Raw genomic sequence first — 20,189 nt, 5'->3', positions numbered from 1 at the left:
TTTCTCTGTAAAGATGTGATATGTGGCTCGTGCTCAGAGTGGTCTTACAGAGCACACAGGTGTCCTCTTCAGTACCATTTTTTGTTGTTTATGAGTGTTAAGATAAGCCAGTCACATTTTAAAAGAATCACGGTGACTTGGGGAATGCCTTTTTTGGAAGCTTGAGGGCCTGCCTTTGGAGTGTACTGGAGCTTTGTCTGTGCTAAGGCAGAACGTCCAGGAAATGAGTCAAAGGATTGACATCTTAGGAAGCTGAGGGCCTTTCGTTCGTTGGTAGCGTTTAGGTGAGCAATATGTGTCTGCTAATGTTGTTTCTGCATTTCTAGTACAAGTACAAAGAAACGCACGAGAAGCAGAAAGGCCACTACATCGGGTGCCGAACTGCCCAGGAGGATCCCAAGCTGTCGTGGGCTGCGCGTGCCATGTTGCTGCAGAACGACCGGATCTACAGGAAGGCCTACCATGATTCAAAGGCCCAGGTGCACATACCGGTGGATGCCATGTCAGTGCAGGCAGCCAAGGACTGCCAGACACTAGTCAGTGATGTTGACTACCGCCAGTACCTTCACCAGTGGACCTGCCTGCCTGACCAGAATGACGTGATCCATGCAAAGAAGGCCTACGACCTACAGAGTGATGTGAGTGAGAGTAACTGTAGAAAAACTTTATGACACATGTGTGAGGCTCTGTTTGTTAGTGACTGGGCAAATACCCTTTCAAATGCCCATTCATGTGCGTGCGGTCAATACTGGTATGTTTATTTTAATTCATCTGGATGATCCTTTCCAGATCAGCAGTATTTTCAGCTTGGGGGCCAGAAGTGTTCCGGGCAGTTCACATGGAAATGAAACACAACATACATTTCTGATGGTTTTTTGATCTGCCGCAGGGTGTTTGCTTGCAGACTACATGACTGGTCTGCATGTAACAAGTATCTTTAAAAGACTAAAAATTTCCTTACTGTGCAAAACAGGGGTTTAGCTGTTTGTGGGAAGGACCTGGTATGCCACAGTCTCATTGACTGCTTGCTGTGTAACTGTAAGAGAAGGAGTTTGGGGAAAGCCTTGTACAAAACCTCTCCGTACGGGGAGTCGTCTCTGCAACGTCAGTAACCCTTGGTTTATTTGTAGAACGTGTACAAGTCAGACCTGGAATGGTTGCGAGGCATCGGCTGGTTGACAGAAGGTTCTGTGGATGTGGTGAAAGCAAAGAAAGCCCAGGAACTCCTGAATGAGAGGTTGTACCGCACGCGGCCAGATGAGGTGAAATTCACCAGCATTACTGACGCTCCAGACGTTGTCCAGGCCAAGATCAACGCTTTGCAGCTCAGTGACGTAAGCTTGCCTTTTACTTACCTTTCATTTATGTGGTGACATTTCTTTTCTTTGTGGTAGAGACTAGAATTTCTACCGTGGCAGTGCCTAATTAGAATCTAATTCAAATCAGAATTACGAAAGAATTTCTGTTGGTGGGGTTTTTTTTGGTGTTCAGACCATAGTGAAATGTCATTCTGCTTCCTTTCTCCTTAGCGTCTGTATCGTGAAGCCTGGGATAAAGATAAGACGCAGATTTCCGTACCTTCTGATACTCCCGTAATGCTGCAGTCCAAAGTCAACGCTCTCAACATCAGCAATGTAAGAGAACAAAATCATTGTGCATGTGAAGCATTATGAAATTAAGACTATGACCATTGCTCTTCGAGAGCAGGTTTTAAGAAAAGGCATTAGTATCAGAGTCTTGACTGCATGTAACAAGGGTGATTTATTTTCTTTGCAGAAACATTATCAGAAGGCCTGGGATGAGGCCAAGGCGAAAAGCTATGACTTAAGAGCTGATGCCATTCCCATCAAACACGCCAAGGCTTCCAGAGACATTGCTAGTGAGGTACAGTCTTCTCTTAATGTGGTTGCTGCCTCTGTCTCTTCCTGTGTCCTGCTCAGCAGATCTGTGAGAAGTTCAGTTCGAAGGGTTGACAGCTTAGGATGCTGAAAGCCTTTGTTCATTGGTCACTTTTAGGTGATAATGATGTGTCTGCTTATGTTGTTTCTGCATTTCTAGTACAAGTACAAAGAAACGCACGAGAAGCAGAAAGGCCACTACATCGGGTGCCGAACTGCCCAGGAGGATCCCAAGCTGTCGTGGGCTGCACGTGCCATGTTGCTGCAGAACGACCGGATTTACAGGAAGGCCTACCATGATTCAAAGGCCCAGGTGCACATACCAGTGGATGCCATGTCAGTGCAGGCAGCCAAGGACTGCCAGACACTAGTCAGTGATGTTGACTACCGCCAGTACCTTCACCAGTGGACCTGCCTGCCTGACCAGAATGACGTGATCCATGCAAAGAAGGCCTATGACCTACAGAGTGATGTGCGTATGTGTAGAGATGTGGTAGCTACTACTGCTGCTATTTCATATATTATAGCCTTATTTTGATGGTTTGATTTTACACACTCACAAAGGATTTATCTTTAGGCTCTTCAGTTTTTCATGTTACTGCTATATCTACTTATTTTATCCTTTAAAAAGCAGTTTTATCACCTCTAAATTTCATAAAAGCTTTAGTTGGTATCTGCTATTTTACATATGCTTTTGGACTACTGTGATTTGGAGAGGATGAAGGATTTGCCTCTCTTACTTTGATCAGACTTATGAAATACCACTTGTTTGCTACTTTGGAATCAGGTGGCTTTTATTACTCCTGTTTATCTGAGTCGCCTTGGAAATTTATTTAATTGCACAAAAACTGTGTAAGATAGCAGGTAAGATGTTTTAGTGGCTGATTTCAAAGCAGGAGGAGTCCGTGGAGCTGATTTCCTGCCTTGGCTTTGCTGCTTATCAGTCTCCACCAGTCACTCTTCCTCTGTTTCAATTATGAGATTCAGAGGTGAGATCCATGTTCCTTGCTGAAGGATTTGCTCGATTAAAACTTAAATAATGTTGCCTGATACCACTTCAGGAGTTATGCCAGTTAGCACTAGTTCCCATTACCTCTATAACCTTTTTTTCTCTCCCTGTGAACATGAAATTTCCTGGTGGAAAGCTTGATTTCTTGTCTGAACTTGTAAAGTGTTGAAGTGGCTAGAGGAATAAGTATTTTGAAGGGGACCAGGAGACTCTTTTAAGATCTTAGTACTCATCATCATTAATGGCAATTCTGTCCAGTTCAGTGCAGTTCAGTTGTTTACCTGCGTAAGGTTTAGAATGTGTTGTTTAAGAAATGAACTACTTAAAACCTGGTTCCCAGATTGTATTTTACTTATGACACTGAGTATCTCTTGTGTATAAAATACATTCATCTAGCTCTAGCTGATTTGACATCTTCTAAAACATATACTGCTTGTATAGTTTAAAATAATTAAGACAGTCATTTTAAACACAATGTTTTCCTTTTTTGACCGTGTCTGCTATAGGTTGTCTATAAGTCAGACCTAGAATGGCTCCGTGGAATTGGCTGGTTGCCTAATGACTCTCCGGATGTTAAGAGAGTGAAGCACGCCCAGGATCTCCTCAGTGATAATGTGTACCGTACACCTATTGAAAGCCTGAAATACACCAGTATTGTTGATTCTCCAGATGTTCTTCTAGCTAAAACGAATGCAGAACAAGTCAGCATTGTACGTTACAACGTTCTTAAAGTTGTTTCGAGGCTATAAACAGTCAAAGAGAAATGTCACTGCTGAAATATAAAATTGATCAGTGGTATTTTAAGTCAAGTTTAATGCTTTTCCAGACGTTTTATTTTTTAGAGATGATAATTCAGGAGAGGTTTATGGGATTTTATGTTATTGACAAGTGAATTTCCATAATTACAATATCATAAAATGAACTATTTTAACAGCCAAAATACAAAGAAGCCTGGGAAAAGGACAAGACTATGATCCATATTATGCCAGACACACCTGAAATCAACCTAGCCAAGACTAATGCTGCTAATTATAGCCAGGTATGCTTATCATTCTATTTTCTACATTTCTATAAAATAATATGTGTATCCTGTGAATATTCCAAGATGTTACTTACAAAGTCGAATATTAAGTCACGTGAATTTCATTGAAGTCTGCCCTCATACAGGGCTTGCAACATTTCCTTCCCTCTGCTGAATATTTTTAAAGTATTTAGACATTTTAAAATAAATGCTTGCATACAGCTGTTTAAAAATTATTAATATCATGCACCATTGAGATAATATTTTGTTGAAATGGACAAGAGCCCAGGGCATATAAATATTTTCTAGACTTTGACAAACACCCTTCTATGCAGTATAGGTTGTACAACTGGTGTTGTAGGTACTGTAGATGTTTGAAAGGCAGTAAGATTTGCAGCAGTATTTATGGCTAGGAGCGGGAGTAAATGCACAAAAAATTCTCATGGTATTTCAGCAACAAAGGGTAGTAAGCTGTGTGTTTCATTAATGGCAAATGCCAGAGTATTTAGCATATGTATGACATTTTGCTCTCTTTTCAGAAACTGTATAAAGAAGCTTGGGATGACTTGAAGATAAGTTATGATTTGAGAGCAGATGCAATCCCAATCAAGGCAGCCAAAGCTTCTAGAGAAATTGCTAGTGATGTAAGTGACAAAAGAACCATCCAGCTCTTCACATGCTTTAAGAGCTGTTTCATGATAACTGTTAGTAATGGTGATCTTTGCTCTTCACCCAGTATAAATACAAACTGGATCACGAGAAGCAGAAAGGACATTATGTTGGAGTTCCAAATGCAAAAGCAGACACGAAAATGCAGTTTGCCCTCGGCATAGGCAAAGTTCAGAGTGAATTAGAATACAAGAAACACTTTGCCAAATGGAAGACACAGTGCCACCTCCCAGTAGACATGCTCTCTATCCTATCAGCTAAACATGGTCAATCTTTGGTCAGTGATGTCGATTACCGTCATTACTTGCATCACTGGATCTGTCTTCCAGATCAGAATGATGTCATCCAGGCTAGGAAAGCCTATGATCTTCAGAGTGATGTAAGTTAACATGAAAACTTAGCTCAACTTATTGCTGTATTGTTTCTTCTTAGTCTGCTTCATCTCTAAGTAGTGGGAATCTTCTGCTGAATTCAGTGAATTGGCTTTGCTGTTAGGAATGCAAAATATGTGCTGCTCATATATTGCCAAGTTTGATAAATTCAGATTCAATGCTCATGTTGGAATTACTGCTCTCCTTTAACCAGTGGAAGTAAGTGCCACTATTTATGAATCTTGCTGGATTGTACAGGGAACTGTAGCTAACAGCATGGACCCTATTTTGTTTTCCCAGGCTATTTACAAATCTGATTTAGAATGGCTACGGGGAATTGGATGGTTGCCAAATGATTCAGTTGGAATCAACCATGTCAAATATGCTGGAGATCTCTTGAATGAGGTAACAAAATGTTTTTCAATACTGAAATTGTGTTAAGAGTATTTGTGAGATAAAGTATTTTTAATGGTTAAATACATCAAATTTTTAAAAAATAAAAAATACAACTGGAGTATTTCCACAGCGTTCATAGTGCATGGAGAGTTTTTCTTTCCATGCAAACTTTCTTGTCTTGTCTATGTATTCAGAATTGCTGTATTAGCTATAAAATATTCCAGTATAATCTGACTCTTCATCTGTTCTCTTGTATAGAGGAAGTACCGTACAAAAGCCGAAACTCTTCCATTTACTCCAGTGGCGGACAGAGTTGATTATATCACAGCAAAGAATAGTGGTGAAATTCTCAGTGATGTAAGTGTGCTAGCATGTTTCCAGGCTGTTAACTTGGTCTATATATTTACATGGTAGGGTTTTATCTTTAAAAGGATATTTATTTTATCTTTTAAAAAATGCAAAAGAATTCTTGATCAGTCTCTGGGAATTCTGTGAGTGTATGACATAAAGATGAACAGGACTTCACTAGCTCATCTCCATCACTTATGAGATGACCTGTAGACCGAACAGGTAGCATTACTTTGACTTCTGAAGATTCTTCCCTGTCTATCCAGCTGCTTTGGAAAAAGTTTTCAAAATTTTCTCTGAGAAATTTTATAATTTCTTGTCTTGTAAAATTGCCTTTTAAAAGAAATACCCATTTGAATGTATATTTAATGTCTAGCAGCCTTGCAAATTCAGGTTTTATACAGTATTTCATGCATAAAATATGGGTCTTGGTATTATGTTTTCCCAGTTTTGAGATGGTGCTGCAAGGCAGTCATTTCTTTCTCTGCTCTAGGTTAAATACCACAAAGCATGGAACGAGGTCAAGTCAAATTATACTCTAACAGATACACCACAGCTAGATATGGCCCGCGAGGCAGCCAGAATTCTTAATCAGGTACGTGACCTCTCCTTGACAGTGTCTACTCACATTAAAAACTTTTGAGGAATTTAGAAAACTTGCCTTATTAAGAACATCCTAAAGGAAGGATTTGTTATCCTTATACTTTAATATAGGTTACATATATATGGTAATAATTATCATTATAGTAGTATTGAATTCCTCATCACTTTTATTTTCCACAGAGTTTGTACAAGGAAAGCTGGGAGAAAGAAAAAGCCACTGGTTACCTCTTACCTCCTGACACTGTGCAGATCTGTCATGCCAAACACTCAAATGATGTCCAAAGTGAGGTAATAATTTTTCTCATTAGGAAGGCAAGTGCTTGGAAGCCTGGAAATTTTAAAGGCCTTGCAAATTCAACAACAGACATAGAAAGCTTTCCATTAGGGTAACATCCAGTAGACTTTTCATGACCCATGAAGTCCAGGGTCCTCCAAAGTTGTTATTATGGGTTTTACAGATATCAGTGCTGAAAGGTCAGATGCTCCATTCCACCTTCACCTTCTCCAGAAACAGTCCTTTCAAAATCAGCTAAGGTGGACTTCCATATTTTATAAATGTTAAATAATTGAAGTGATACTGTGATTATAATACATAGCTCTGATTTCACTTTTTTGGCATATTATGGAGGCATCCTCCTTGAAAAACTGTAAGATGGTATGCACATTACATTTTAAACTTTTGCATAATGGATGATGAAATAATTACATGACTCTTAGTTTAAGTATACATTTTATCAAAACAGTGTGATGTAAATACCTTAAATAAACATCCACTCTTCAGTCAGTCTCAAATAATTTGTTACAAAAAATTGTTACAAAACTGAGGCTAAATGCACTTATTAGCAAACATTTTCTGACAAGGCTTTCCTCTTGTCTTGAAAATACTTTTTACTGAAAAAATGGTAGAATATTAGTCTAGAAATTTATATATTTTTAAGTGGAAGGACAATACAATGTAACATTACTGTTTGTGTCATATCTTTATCTGCTCACGTACTGAAAACCTAAGACTGCAGTTGACAACTCCCTGTCTGATCTGTTCCTTGTGTTGACAAAACCATAGCTGTTCCTAGGTTAAAAACAGAGCAGTTACAATCAGTGCTGATTTTCACATATTTCTCCCGTCTTCTCAGCTTAAATACAAAGCTGACTACGTCAAACAAAGAGGTCACTATGTTGGAGTTCCCAGTATGAGAGATGATCCAAAACTGCTGTGGTTTGAGCACGCAGGCGAGATCCAGAACGACAGATTGTACAAATCAGAGTATCACAAAACAAAGTCCAAAATTCACATCCCTGCGGACACGGTGTCAGTTGTCGCAGCAAAGGAATGCCAGAACTTGGTCAGCGATATTGACTACCGCCAATACCTGCATCAATGGACGTGCCATCCTGACCAGAATGACTGCATTCAGGCAAGGAAGGCCTATGATCTGCAAAGTGATGTAAGTGATATTACATACACACGATGTAATTTCCACTTAGTTTGATCTAAGTATATTGTCCGTATTACAGAAGACTGAAAAATGTCATCCTGAATTAAATAATTTCCTTTTTTTTGTTATCTTTTATGATTTAGAATATTTATAAATCTGATCTGGAATGGCTTCGTGGCTGTGGTTGGATCCCTCTGGATTCAGTGGAACATAAGAAAGTTAAGAATGCACAAGAACTGATAAATAAGGTAAGAGAAAATATTTTAGCAGTTATGCGATTAGCTCTTCTTTCTCATGCACCGTGTTTAAGAAAATATTTCATCTCTTTGCAGAGAGCGTATACGAAAGAAGCCCTTGATAACTTTTCCAATTATACCAGTGTGGTTGACACCCCTGACATTGTTTTGGCAAAGCTTAACTCTGTCAATCAGAGTGATGTATGTATATTTTTTTTTTAAATAGAAACTGTTATATTGCTAGAATTAGTAGATTACTTAATTGCTTTTGCTAAACTATACTATATAGTTATATAGTTATACTAAACTATACTACAAGGTGTTTGGCCTTATGTATGTGTGTGCATATGCATGCTTCATTAATAATAGGCCTTTACTGGGGTAAATAAGTTGAGTAAGAAGTGATATAAATGAACAACGCAATATTGCTATCCAAAATAATTTTGCATTTTTCTATAGAAGAATATAGCGTGTCCCTTATTTAGAGTTTACATAGATTTTGCTTATAGTAGTTTAAAATTGAGTCCTGTTTTTGATGACCAGCAGCTAGTTGCATGGTGCTGGAGTTGCTACTAACCTGTATTATGTTTAATTTTGCTAGAATACTGGGTGGATTTTCTGCTGTGATATACTGATGACATTTACCTGTGTACTATAGTGGTTGGAATGTACAACTATAGTGTACATTGGTTGTAATGCCAACTATAGTGGTTGGCATTACTGATAACATAACAGAAAATTAATGTCTGCTTCTAATAAAGCGACTAGTTGGGATAATTTATTTCTCCTGTGGAATTAACATTATGTTTGTTTTCTTTTGTAGCTAAAATACAAAGAAACATTTAACCTTGAGAAAGGCCAGTACATTGGATCTGACGATACTCCTGTGCTGAACCATGCCAGAGACATGTCCTTACTATACAGTGATGTAAGATGTGATAACTATCTAAGTTTAATTGTTTGTTTTGAAAGCAACAGAATGTGGAGTGGACTTCAGAAAACGGTTTGATTTCTGTTTCTGCCAGTAGCCTACTGGATGGCACTGCAAAAGTTATTTAATCTCTTTTTTCTTCAGTTTTTCCCAGTTTGGATCATTGGGATAAGGATAATTTCTTTCCTTACTGAACTGATCTTAAAGCACTACTGTGTGGTGTTTCGAAGTAGTAATAACAGCAGCAGCAGTAGTAGTAGTAGAGTTTCTGTGACAAAACCAATTTATAACTCCATCCAATAATAACTTCCTAGACTACTGATGAAATTTACGTTTATTTTTTTAATAAGAGAGGAAAATTGTAGATGATTTACGTTATTAAGCAGTTACTTTTGAGTAGTCTCACTAATTTTAATGGGAAATTTTTATTTTTTGAGAATGTAAGTGACATTCATATGAGCAGGCAGTTCATAATTTAGTCTGAAGGTAAATATATTTAATATTTAACAAAATAGGATGTATTAGAAAAGTGCCACTGACAGTTAATGCTCTTATAATAAGCAATAGCATTACCTGAACATTTTTGGCAATTTTGAACATTTATCTATAAAATTATCAGTGTCAATTCTATACTGCACTTTTAAACAAGAGTTCATATCTACATTTTGGATATTTTTATTACTCTTCTGGACGACAAATGTTGAACTCCAAATATATAGTAAAGAAAGCAGAGATCAGCCCAAATTTGTGCTCAGGTAAATTGAAGAACTCTATACAAGTATTCATATTCCATGTGTGTATAAGTGGCAGAGTCAGGTTTCTTGGAAAGTATAAAAGATTTTTTATCAAAACCTGTGTGTGTTTTATTTGTCTAGAAACGTTACAAAAACGCTTGGGAAATCAGCAAGCCCATTGGGTACACTTTGGATGAGAAATATATTCCAGTAGTTGGAGCAAAGCGTGCAAACTACATAAATAGTGAGGTTAGTAGGAATTTTCCATTCTTTCTCTTTTTTTTTTCGCTATATGATGTTAGAATGAACTTTTAAATTTTCACATGAATATTTTGCAGCTTAAATATAAGGAAATATATGAGAAACTGAAGGGCCACTACCTGGCTGGGAAGGAGATTGGTGATTTCCCCAGTGTCATTCATTCACTAGCATTCCAGAAAATGAGGAGCGCGGTAAGGAGAGAATTATCTTGCTGTAGTATTCTCCATTTTCTTTATTTTAGTGTGACATATTTAAACATAAATAATGCAATCCTTAATAACATCAGTAAAAGTGTTTTCAACATGATTATGTTTCCTGAATGGTTATTTTGTATGTGGGTTGAATGATCAAACTTGAAATGATTTAGGAGTTTAAGAAGGGATTTGTTTAGCTATGAGACATATTAGAATAGGGGAAAAAAAGCTTTCTTCTAGTTCAGTTTAAGAATCTGAGCAGTAAGAAATACTACATGACTTGGTATTCTTTTGCTTTACAAAAAAAATAGGTGTTAATTCTGAACTGAAATAGGAATTTAAGAACTGGAAAAGTAAATGCACATTTGTTGTTATTGCCACCACTGCACATATAGCATGCCAAAGTTAGTATAATCTCAAATATTCCATCTTCATTCAAACAGGAAGATTTAATTAGATTAAAAACACGTTTGTAGCATATGACTTTTTTTATCTTAAAGTCTTGTTAATTTTCTCATCAGCTGTTAAATCTGAAAGTGAAGAAGGTCATTCTTGTCCTTCTAGAACCTCATCAGAATAAATGGTGATTAATATCGAAGTTAAGATTTCATCCTGTTGAATCCCATGGGAGTTTAGCTACTAAGCCCAGCCAGTGTGCCTCAGACTATGCTACAACCTGTAGCCTATTAGAGTCAAAATTATGCAGAAAAACACTATTCTCTCTTCTTGCCTTTTCCCCAATCTTTCCTTTTTAGTTGGCATACAGAAAGAATTATGAAGACACCAAAGCAAACGTCCATATTCCAAGTGACATGATGAATCATGTGCTAGCCAAGAAGTGTCAGTATATCCTCAGTGATCTTGAATACCGAACTTACTTCCATCAGTGGAATTGTTCACCTGAAGAAAATGATGTTATTCAAGCCAAAAAAGCTCAGGAAATTTTGAGTGATGTATGTGTTTCATTTATTTGTTTGACATTTTAGTAGCTTTTCATGCAATTTTTTCCAAGGTCTTTAAATATAAAATACTTTCAAATATCTTCCATAATATTGAAATATGAAATTATTAACCATGGTCTTAGATTGCTTTGTAGCATAGTACTGAAAATTACTTTTTTACAGTTTTCTTTGGGACGTTTTAATGGTCTGGTTATTTATTATTCATTTGTAAATTGGAAAAATTTTAAGTTAACATTTATGAAACCTTCCCAAAGGTCACTGCTATCAACACTTAATCTCTCTTTGAATGAGACTGTATAGAAAGCTCACCATCTGGCACACGCAGAGAAGAGATGTGGATGTACCATGGTACAGTCAGAATGTTGCTGCTCTGCAGTGATCATTATGTATTTTAATTGGGAATGCTGTAATTTGCACAGGGGCTAGGACAGCATCCACAGTCCTCCTGGATCCAATGGGTCTGGAAAAGAGTCCACAGAGTCTGAGCTGAGAGAATGGCACACTAAACCACAATATGTTAATTGCCTGGCCGATTACTATGCTGTATTATTTCATTTATTTTCCCTTGCAAATCCTGTGGGTAAAAATCGTTCAGTCAAACCATGAGATGGGCTAGTCTTCTCTGTGCTCACGTTTAAACTTCCCAATAGTCTGGAATTACTGAATGAGCCAGTTTCAGGTTCAGTGGTAACCTTCTGCATTGAGTTTGCACAAGAGGAAGATACTGAACATAGAGAAGAAATAAATGCTACTTTCTTCAAGAAGAAGGCAAATTTCTTCCTAACTTAATAGTCTGGTTTCTTCCATATAGGTGGTGTATAAAGATGACTTAAATTGGCTGAAGGGACTCGGGTGTTATGTCTGGGATACTCCACAAATCCTGCATGCTAAGAAATCGTATGACCTCCAGAGCCAAGTAAGCATGTTTTCCTCAAAAAAGTAAATATTTATAAGATTTTTTTCTTCCATTTGTGATTCACTGGGACTCACACCTGTCCTAGTCCAGAGCAGAATGAAATAATTCCTGTTACATCAGAAATATTTTGTTCAAACTATTGTAATACACTCTTTCATCTGTAGAGACATGATCACTTCTGTTATTGAAGGAGCAGAAAACTTAGGAGAATGGAAGGACAGCAAGGCTGTGGTTTTTAACAGCAAGGAGATAACACTTTGTCTTTCTGTATGCCACCCTGTGCACAAGATACCTCAGTGAGACATTTACTTTGGAAAAATAGTGTCTCTTGCCTTGCTGATTGTACTCTTAGCCTACTACATGCTATACAATGATGTGCAATTTTCATTATTCCTTAGTTCATACTGTCTATGTATTATTTCTTCTCTATGGCCTGTCACTTTTAAAGCTGGTCTTAACTGGGCTGTGATCCTGAGCTTCAGGTGTCCAGAACTGATTTTAAAAGAAGCTGGCAGGGAATTTCCTGATCATTTTCAGCATTAATGGGTTTTTTGTTTGTTTGTTTTCTTTTGTTTCCTCAGATAAAATATACCGCTGCAGGAAAAGAGAATTTTCAGAACTTTGGTGTTGTTACTGACACACCTGTCTATGTGACTGCAGTGCAGAGTGGTTTAAATGCTAGCGATGTGAGTGTTCCCCCTTTTTCTACTCAGGCTTTTCCCTGTGCTCCTTCTGAGAATTGCAACAAGTTAACTAAACCATCTTTCATTATACAGGTGAAATACAAGCAAGATTACCATAAAACTAAGGACAAGTATACAACTGTGACTGAAACAGTGGATTCTGAAAGAGTTCAAAATTTGAAACATCTCTTTAGCAATGTAAGTGTTTCTACACATTTTTTTTTTCTCTTAAGGTGCTGCTATATGGGATTTTTGGTTTATTTTCTTTGTTCACTCTGAAGTTAAACATCCAGTCATGGAGCTTATCAAAGCCAGTGATAGCCCTCTGCATTGCTTGAGTATGGGGAAGATGCTGTATTTCAGACAGAGGGCATATTTTCTAACTGTAGCTCCAGTCTTGTCAAAATATATGCATTAATAAATGGATTCCCTGAAGAAAATTGCACCTGAACAAAATGAAAGCCTTGTGTGAGAATGGACATGATTAGTTTGAAAGCATTTTTGTCACCCTTTATGTGCACCGTCAAGATTAAACTAGTGCACAGCCTCTTGATATTAAGTAACATTTACAACATATAAATAAAAACATGAGGGCTTTTGATTTCTATTCATTGATGGTTATTACCCAGGAGAAGAATTTTTCCACTCACAAAGACTTTCTATTTCCCCACAGAATCTCTACAAGAAAGCCTGGGAAAAAGTGAAAGCTACTGACTATATGATGCCCTCTGATGCTGTGTCCCTAGCACGTGCAAAAGAACTGAAGCATAATGCTAGTATTGTAAGTGAATAAAATACTTTCTTTTTTTTTAATCAGATCATCAACTCTAGTAATGAAATCCTTCATGCCTTGAGTATACTATCAGTATAAAAGAGTGGGTTTTAAATTGTCTTCTATTTTTAATTTAGATATATGTATCTGTAGATAATCAGTTTCCTGTGATAATCATTTGGATAACAGTTAGATAGTCCTTTGCTGCTGCTTTTCATGGAAAAAAATGTCACATTTTGTAGTAATAGAAACTGTTTCTTGAAAATGTCTGGTTAAGTGTTTTTTAGTCTAAACTACATAAGCATCCAGGTCAGAAAAACACCAAATGTCTTTAAGTGATGCTTCACTGAGTACAGAAGAACATAATCTTATGCTTTACTGAACTGAGGCTTATGAGAGATCACTCTCTTCATGGATACCTTTAAATGAAGGAGCTGGAACAATAAATAAGTATTATTTATTATTTATTAAATTATTCTTATTATTTATTAAATTATTATTATTACTTATTCTACATCTATTTATTTTTAAAGTCTTCTAGTCAACTGTTGTTATTCTTACAACATGATAGTTACAATATGCTTTCTTTGCCATTTAAAATAAATGAAACAGAAAACCAAGATCCTGATTTAAAGGCTTTCTCTTCTTCTTGGACTTAACTAAATAATTTTCTTACTGATGAATTTTGTTTCAAAAATACAATCGACTCATTGGAGTCAGTTATTTGTTGCCTTTCTTTGCATCTGCCTAGGTAAAATACCGAGAAGAATATGACAAATTTAAAGCACTGTACACGCTACCCAGAGGTGTGGAGGATGATCCCAACACAGCAAGGTGCCTTAGAGTTGGGAAGCTTAATATTGATGTAAGTGTTGTTTTCTGATGTGTGTTTCCCTGATAAAACCATACTTATCTCAGAAGAGGCAACTCAAAGAATCCACGTCTTCGTTCAGCTGTCACATTTCCACATGCATTTGGCAGTGTTCAGTATTTGCTAAATTCTGTAACGTCTTTTCAAGCTTGTGACTCAGCTGTTAAATTGTCTGCCTGGCTAAACCTTTAGTGTAATATGTTTATGTACAAAATGGAGCACTACATAGTCTACCTCCTTTTGATGTGTGAGTACAATGAAAATTGGACAAATCATGTTTTACCGACCTTGTTAAGGTTCTGCAAATTATTTTTAGAGCAGGCAAGACGTAAATTTTAGTCATAGCCAAAGTGACTCCTCTTGCACTAACATTCCATGAAAATATCAATAATTTTGCTTCAAATTTATCAACAGTTAATGCTTCAGAATATTTGTCAGCATTATTAATGTACTGCTTTAACTCTGCAGCGTCTGTACAAGGAAGTCTATGAAAAGAATAAAGCCAAAGTCCACATTATTCCAGACATGGTAGACATAATTTCCTCTAAGGATGCACAGAAGAAAGTCAGTGAAATTGATTACCGCACACGTCTCCATGAATGGCTTTGTCTACCAGATCTTCAAATCAATGCCCATGTTCGAAAAGTAACCGACCAAGTCAGTGATGTAAGTTCACAAATCACGTGTTCGTGGCTCACTTTTTAAAAAGGTTCTTGCATTTGTGCTCTGTTACAGGAAATGATTTAGCAAAAACTTAGTTGGAGCACCCTGAATCCATTGTATTATGCACTGCTGAACAGCATCTGTATCGTGTTTTCATAACACTGCAATAAGTCCGTAATTGAAATGTGGTTTAGCATGCATAATTTCAGTGTTATCAGTGGAGGCACTGGGTCATAACATTACAGGTCTACTAGTAATGTAAATTGTCCTTTATTATTTGGGTGCATAAAGTGTAGAAACTTGGGAAGTTTGAGAAAATCCTGGTGGTTCAAAGCTTCTACGCACTTACCTTGCATAGGCCATCCCAGGAGAAGGCCAGAGATCTATCAGTAAATCATTACTCAGTAGGATATGCAAGTATTTGGTTTTTTAAATCATTGGGGTTTTTTATTTAATGGCAAACTGAAACAATGAAGAAATATTTTGTAAATTCCAAAAGGAATTGTTTTGATTTTCTCAAACAAAAAAAAGAAGTCAAAATACTGGAAACCTTACTGGCCATCTTTTGACAGCTGTGTTTCAGACTGATTTAGCAATAAGGGATTGGATCCTAGTGGAAGTCTTACAGATTGCTTCTTTGCTCTGATACCTTAGGTGGTGTACAAGGATGATCTTAACTGGCTGAAAGGCATTGGCTGCTTTGTTTGGGATACTCCTGAGATCCTCCATGCCAAACATGCCTACAATCTTCGCAGTGATGTGAGTGGATACACTGGTTTTGCTTCTTAGTTGTTTTCAGTCCATTGTATTAAAAGAATGGAGTAGCTTTATTCTACTCCAGATATGATCTGGGAAATGTTATATATCCTTCTTTACTGAGTATTTGTTACATAACCATATGTGGTTATTTAAGCTTAGCTGCTCTAGAAGTAGATATTGTCAGGTTACATTCCACTCAGGAAAGCATTAAGCATATGTTTAAATACTTGTCTTCTCAGAAAAGCACTTAAACCAGTAATTCTTCGTTCAGAACCCTTGAAGTAAAGTAGAAAGTATGTGGAATTCATATTTTTAAAAAGTATTTTGTTGATTTTATCATTTCTTTTTCTCCTCTTAAGATCTAATGACACATCCTTAGTTTGGGATTAAGCCATTAAAATGGGAGAATTCTGGTTTTTGAGAATGTATGTACCTTCATAAGTTCTGTATCAGAAGTATGTTGGATATTTGTCATATGGTACATATGCCTGTTCTATGAATGAGTATTGACATTTCCTGGTATGAGTTGATAAAACTTATCAGCTCTTCCTGTCTAGCAAGGTGCCACGTTCATTTATTCAGCCATAATTTCAACACACTTTCTGTGTATTGAACTAATAGAATAGTTCAGTAATAAAATAAATAGTAAATATAACAATATAATAAATTCAATTAACAATTACTGCTCTTACTAATTAGAGCTCTTTAATTTCTTTCTGCAGATTAAGTACAAATCTAAGGCAGAAAAAATGAAGAATGACTACACTGTGGTCATGGACACTCCTGTCTACGTCCAGAATGTCCTCAGTGGCTTGAATGCAAGTGAAGTAAGTGTTGTGTATCACCTTTCACCCCCAATATTGCATATGCCATTACATCACAAGTGACTCAATATTTTTTTAATAATTTCATTTTAATCATTTAATCATTATTAGTTATCTACAACTCATTGCCTGTACCTTTTTTAAGATATGAGAACACAATCACTAAAATTATTAATTGCCTGAATCCAAAAAGCTTTAATCCAGTTTTTTAGGAGAAACTCAGGTATATATGCAAACAGTACATGCTGTGAGAGAACATCACAATTATGACTGTCCTCTAATTACTTTTTCTTTTTCTCAGGCTGTCTATCGTGGTGAATATATGCAAAATGTTAAAGGCAAAATGATTCCTACTGACAAAACAGTAGATTTGGAGCGGGCGTATCATGCGAACAAAATACAGAGTGAAGTAAGTATAACTTGTGGGTCCACAGAGCTTCTGATATTCAAAAAGCAAATTCTTTAAAAGTTAATGTCTGTCTTTAGCTTTTCTGATAAAAAGGCTGGATTTCACTGCTCTAAAATGAAAGTGAGAAAGTGTCCTCATTTAAGCTATAAGTATGCATTATAATGCAGACATGGGGGAAATCTTTTGCTAATTGCGATTAAGAGATTTCCTATGCAGCAAATACTACACACAGTTGTCACAAACTCTCTCTTTCTCTCTTCTCTTGCAGAATTTGTATCGCTGGGCCGGCGTGAGTGCTCTACCCACTGGATACAGCCTTCCCACAGACACCCCCAGCTTTCAGCATGCTAAACACGTCCAATACATCGGCAGTGATGTAAGTCATGTATTAAGTCCTTCTACAACACGAGGTGCAAGGGAATATTTGATGGCCATCCTGTATGAGCGCACAACTGTTTGAGACAGTTATTTCTCAGATATGAGGTTGCTTGTCAGAGAGCAGCAAGAATAGGGTAGTTCCATGTGGATGCCTGAGCCAGGAACTGAGGGTGACCATGACGCAGGCAGTGACCTCATCATCCAGGGCAATTAAATCTCACTAGTGCACTCAAGCTCCAACACTGATAATGTTTGCCTTAACAGAATTGAAATGCTACCAAACCCCATAATTATCTGAAGTAATTACTATCAAAATACAAATTTCCTCAGGCAGATGCAAATACCTTATTAGATGCAAGAGAAATTTAAAACATTAATAATCTTGGGCCACATGATAAAGGTAAAAATAATGATGATGTGTAGTGTATTTAACTCTGATATAGCTACATCTCGCTTGTTTATCTCTAGAAATCTGGCTCTTTATACTGCATAAATTACTGTCACAACTGCAGTGTAAGTAGAATCACAATCAAATTTAGTTTCTGTATGTTTTTCTTCCTCTTTCTGCTTTGTAGCTGAAATATAAAGAAGCCTATGAACACATGAAAGCTAAAGGCTATACTCTGGGGCCTAAAGATGTTGGGTTTGAAAATGTGAAGAAAGTGAATCAAGTCATTAATGAGGTACAGTAGATATATGGATTTGCTTTCAATTGTATTTGTAACGCCCAAAATATGAACGATGAGGGTACCTTGACTGGGAAGGTTGTAGGATCCCTGTTCTTTGAGGCTTTTAAGAGCAGTTTAGACAAATATCCATCAAGAATGGCAAGGAATCAACGATCCAGCCTTGGAGTTGGGCTGTGTGGCTTTTTAAGGTTCTTGATAACTTTAACCTTCTGTAATCCTATAAAACTGTTACCATAATATAAAATCAATTGCAGCCTAATTTTATTAACTGATCTGCTGCTACTTGATTAAAGTTGCATATAAATTGTTGTATCTGTATGACGTTGGGTCTTGATAGTTTTAGGTTTTATATATAGGCACTCGCTTCTTTGATCATTGGCTTTAATAGGACAAGAATTACACATACATATTTACATGTTTGTGGGATTAGAGTCTCAGATTCTCCGTGTATTAGAGATGCTGCTATGAAAAACAATTGTGGAAAATATCTGCCTGGTTAGAAAATAGTATGTTTGCTCCCTTTTCTGTGGTAGTTACACAAGACCTAGCAAAAAAACTGCCCTTAAAAGAGAAGTACTTACACTCTGCCAAACTGCTTGCCATTTTAAGTGTTTAACATGTAGAACGTTGTCTCCTTTGATACAGAGGTTGTATCGGGCAACGTATCACAAGTACAAGGACAAGATTCATACCACTCCAGACACACCAGAAATCCGCCAAGTCAGAGCAACGCAGGAAGCCGTCAGTGATGTATGTGTCTTTCTAACATAAAAACCAAGAGATTTAGAATATTCAGCATGACCAAACATGTGAAATGCTGGTTTTTCTTTGTCTTTCAGCTGATCTACAAGTCAGATTTCTTTAGGATGCAGGGACACTTGATTTCGTTGCCGTTCACTCCTCAGGTGTTGCACTGCCGCTATGCTGGGGACATCACAAGTGATGTAAGCACCTTTTGTTAAGATATGTGGTATTTGAATACAACAGGCCTAGTACTTCTATACTGAAAGTGGAATTTGGCTTCTATCATTTGCATTCTGTTCTCTAATAGACAAATGCTTTGTCACTGTGTTTAGAGACTTATTAATGAAATTATCCCAAAAGTTAACTTTTGATTTCTCTTTTTCTAATTGCCTCATAGAATAAATACAAAGAGGATCTGAAGTGGTTAAAGGGCTTGGGTTGCTTCCTCTATGATACCCCTGATATGGTCCATGCTCGACAGCTGCGGAAGCTTTGGGTAAGATTTTTCTGCTCAGAGCCATGTGTAACAACAACTGATTTATTTACATGCTTGCTATGTACTTCCAGGAAGTTAAGTACATGAAAACAAGTAAAGACTTATGACAGAATTTCTTGCCATGCAGCTAGTTAGTTGTTTCAAATCACTGTTAGGTTACACTGTAAAATTTACTACTGAAAATAATAAAAGCATCCTCATGCTCCTTTTCTTTTTCCAGTCTAATTATATATACACTAATACTGCAAAGAAGATGTGGGCTAAGTACGATGTGGTGTTGGATACTCCTGGATACAGAGCGGTTCAGGAACTAAAAACCCATTTGAGTGAAGTAAGTTCTATATTATTTTTGCAAGTCTTTGTTAGCTATAATTAAGCTCAGACCCTCCCACTGATTTTTCTGAAATACATGAGATGTTATAATTGCAAAGCTGTGATTGTTCAGCTGCTACATGAACATATGTAACAGAAGAAATAATTCATGGACCTGTCTTTTTCCAGCTGGTTTACAGAGCTGCAGGCAAGGAGCTGAAGACAAAATATACTACCGTCCTTGATACACCCGACTTCTTAAGAGCCAAGCAAGGACAAAAAATACAGAGCCAGGTGAAAAATTTGTACTGATTAAAAAAACAATCAGGGGATTCCTCTTAATATACTCTTAAAGTACAGCAAAATCTTTCCAGGTCAATTCAAAGCAATGTAGAGTTCCTAGAGAGGACGTTTAAAACGACTGTTGCTCATGTTTAAGTGGCTGTGAATTTTCATGTTGGCCATGTCCCTGTAATGGACATGTTCAGCTTTGTCCATCTGAAATAGAGCATTGAACCCTGGTCCAGTTCTGTTCAAATTCTCTGAAAACCTGACTTCATCAGAGGAATAAATATTTTTATCCATCTACCTTTATTCATATAGT

The 20,189-nt window shown here is 36.9% G+C and overlaps 1 protein-coding gene across 19 annotated transcripts in view; it reads left to right on the top strand.

The window, feature by feature from the left end:
• The window catches only part of NEB (nebulin), a 125,979-nt gene that overhangs the window by 64,114 nt on the left and 41,676 nt on the right, over window positions 1–20,189 (top strand). For 17 of the 19 annotated variants that reach the window (XM_068407619.1, XM_068407610.1, XM_068407607.1 and 14 more), the window contains 36 exons: window positions 327–638; window positions 1,131–1,334; window positions 1,530–1,634; window positions 1,777–1,884; window positions 2,059–2,370; window positions 3,414–3,617; window positions 3,842–3,946; window positions 4,468–4,572; window positions 4,665–4,976; window positions 5,269–5,373; window positions 5,623–5,721; window positions 6,206–6,307; window positions 6,496–6,603; window positions 7,449–7,760; window positions 7,895–7,999; window positions 8,084–8,188; window positions 8,811–8,915; window positions 9,794–9,901; window positions 9,991–10,104; window positions 10,863–11,060; window positions 11,881–11,985; window positions 12,567–12,671; window positions 12,762–12,866; window positions 13,342–13,449; window positions 14,192–14,305; window positions 14,780–14,977; window positions 15,629–15,733; window positions 16,456–16,560; window positions 16,859–16,966; window positions 17,235–17,342; window positions 17,920–18,027; window positions 18,679–18,783; window positions 18,873–18,977; window positions 19,175–19,273; window positions 19,494–19,604; window positions 19,775–19,879. In XM_068407619.1, coding sequence (XP_068263720.1) covers window positions 327–638; window positions 1,131–1,334; window positions 1,530–1,634; window positions 1,777–1,884; window positions 2,059–2,370; window positions 3,414–3,617; window positions 3,842–3,946; window positions 4,468–4,572; window positions 4,665–4,976; window positions 5,269–5,373; window positions 5,623–5,721; window positions 6,206–6,307; window positions 6,496–6,603; window positions 7,449–7,760; window positions 7,895–7,999; window positions 8,084–8,188; window positions 8,811–8,915; window positions 9,794–9,901; window positions 9,991–10,104; window positions 10,863–11,060; window positions 11,881–11,985; window positions 12,567–12,671; window positions 12,762–12,866; window positions 13,342–13,449; window positions 14,192–14,305; window positions 14,780–14,977; window positions 15,629–15,733; window positions 16,456–16,560; window positions 16,859–16,966; window positions 17,235–17,342; window positions 17,920–18,027; window positions 18,679–18,783; window positions 18,873–18,977; window positions 19,175–19,273; window positions 19,494–19,604; window positions 19,775–19,879 — 5,022 coding nt within the window. The remainder of the gene's footprint in view (window positions 1–326; window positions 639–1,130; window positions 1,335–1,529; window positions 1,635–1,776; window positions 1,885–2,058; window positions 2,371–3,413; window positions 3,618–3,841; window positions 3,947–4,467; window positions 4,573–4,664; window positions 4,977–5,268; window positions 5,374–5,622; window positions 5,722–6,205; window positions 6,308–6,495; window positions 6,604–7,448; window positions 7,761–7,894; window positions 8,000–8,083; window positions 8,189–8,810; window positions 8,916–9,793; window positions 9,902–9,990; window positions 10,105–10,862; window positions 11,061–11,880; window positions 11,986–12,566; window positions 12,672–12,761; window positions 12,867–13,341; window positions 13,450–14,191; window positions 14,306–14,779; window positions 14,978–15,628; window positions 15,734–16,455; window positions 16,561–16,858; window positions 16,967–17,234; window positions 17,343–17,919; window positions 18,028–18,678; window positions 18,784–18,872; window positions 18,978–19,174; window positions 19,274–19,493; window positions 19,605–19,774; window positions 19,880–20,189) is intronic. The other 2 variants (XM_068407615.1, XM_068407614.1) reach the window with 1 other exon arrangement.

The sequence above is a fragment of the Nyctibius grandis genome, chromosome 9, assembly GCF_013368605.1.
Source record: "Nyctibius grandis isolate bNycGra1 chromosome 9, bNycGra1.pri, whole genome shotgun sequence".
NCBI classification, from domain to species: Eukaryota; Metazoa; Chordata; class Aves; order Nyctibiiformes; family Nyctibiidae; genus Nyctibius; species Nyctibius grandis.
This window is presented reverse-complemented; position numbering and strand designations above follow the sequence as displayed.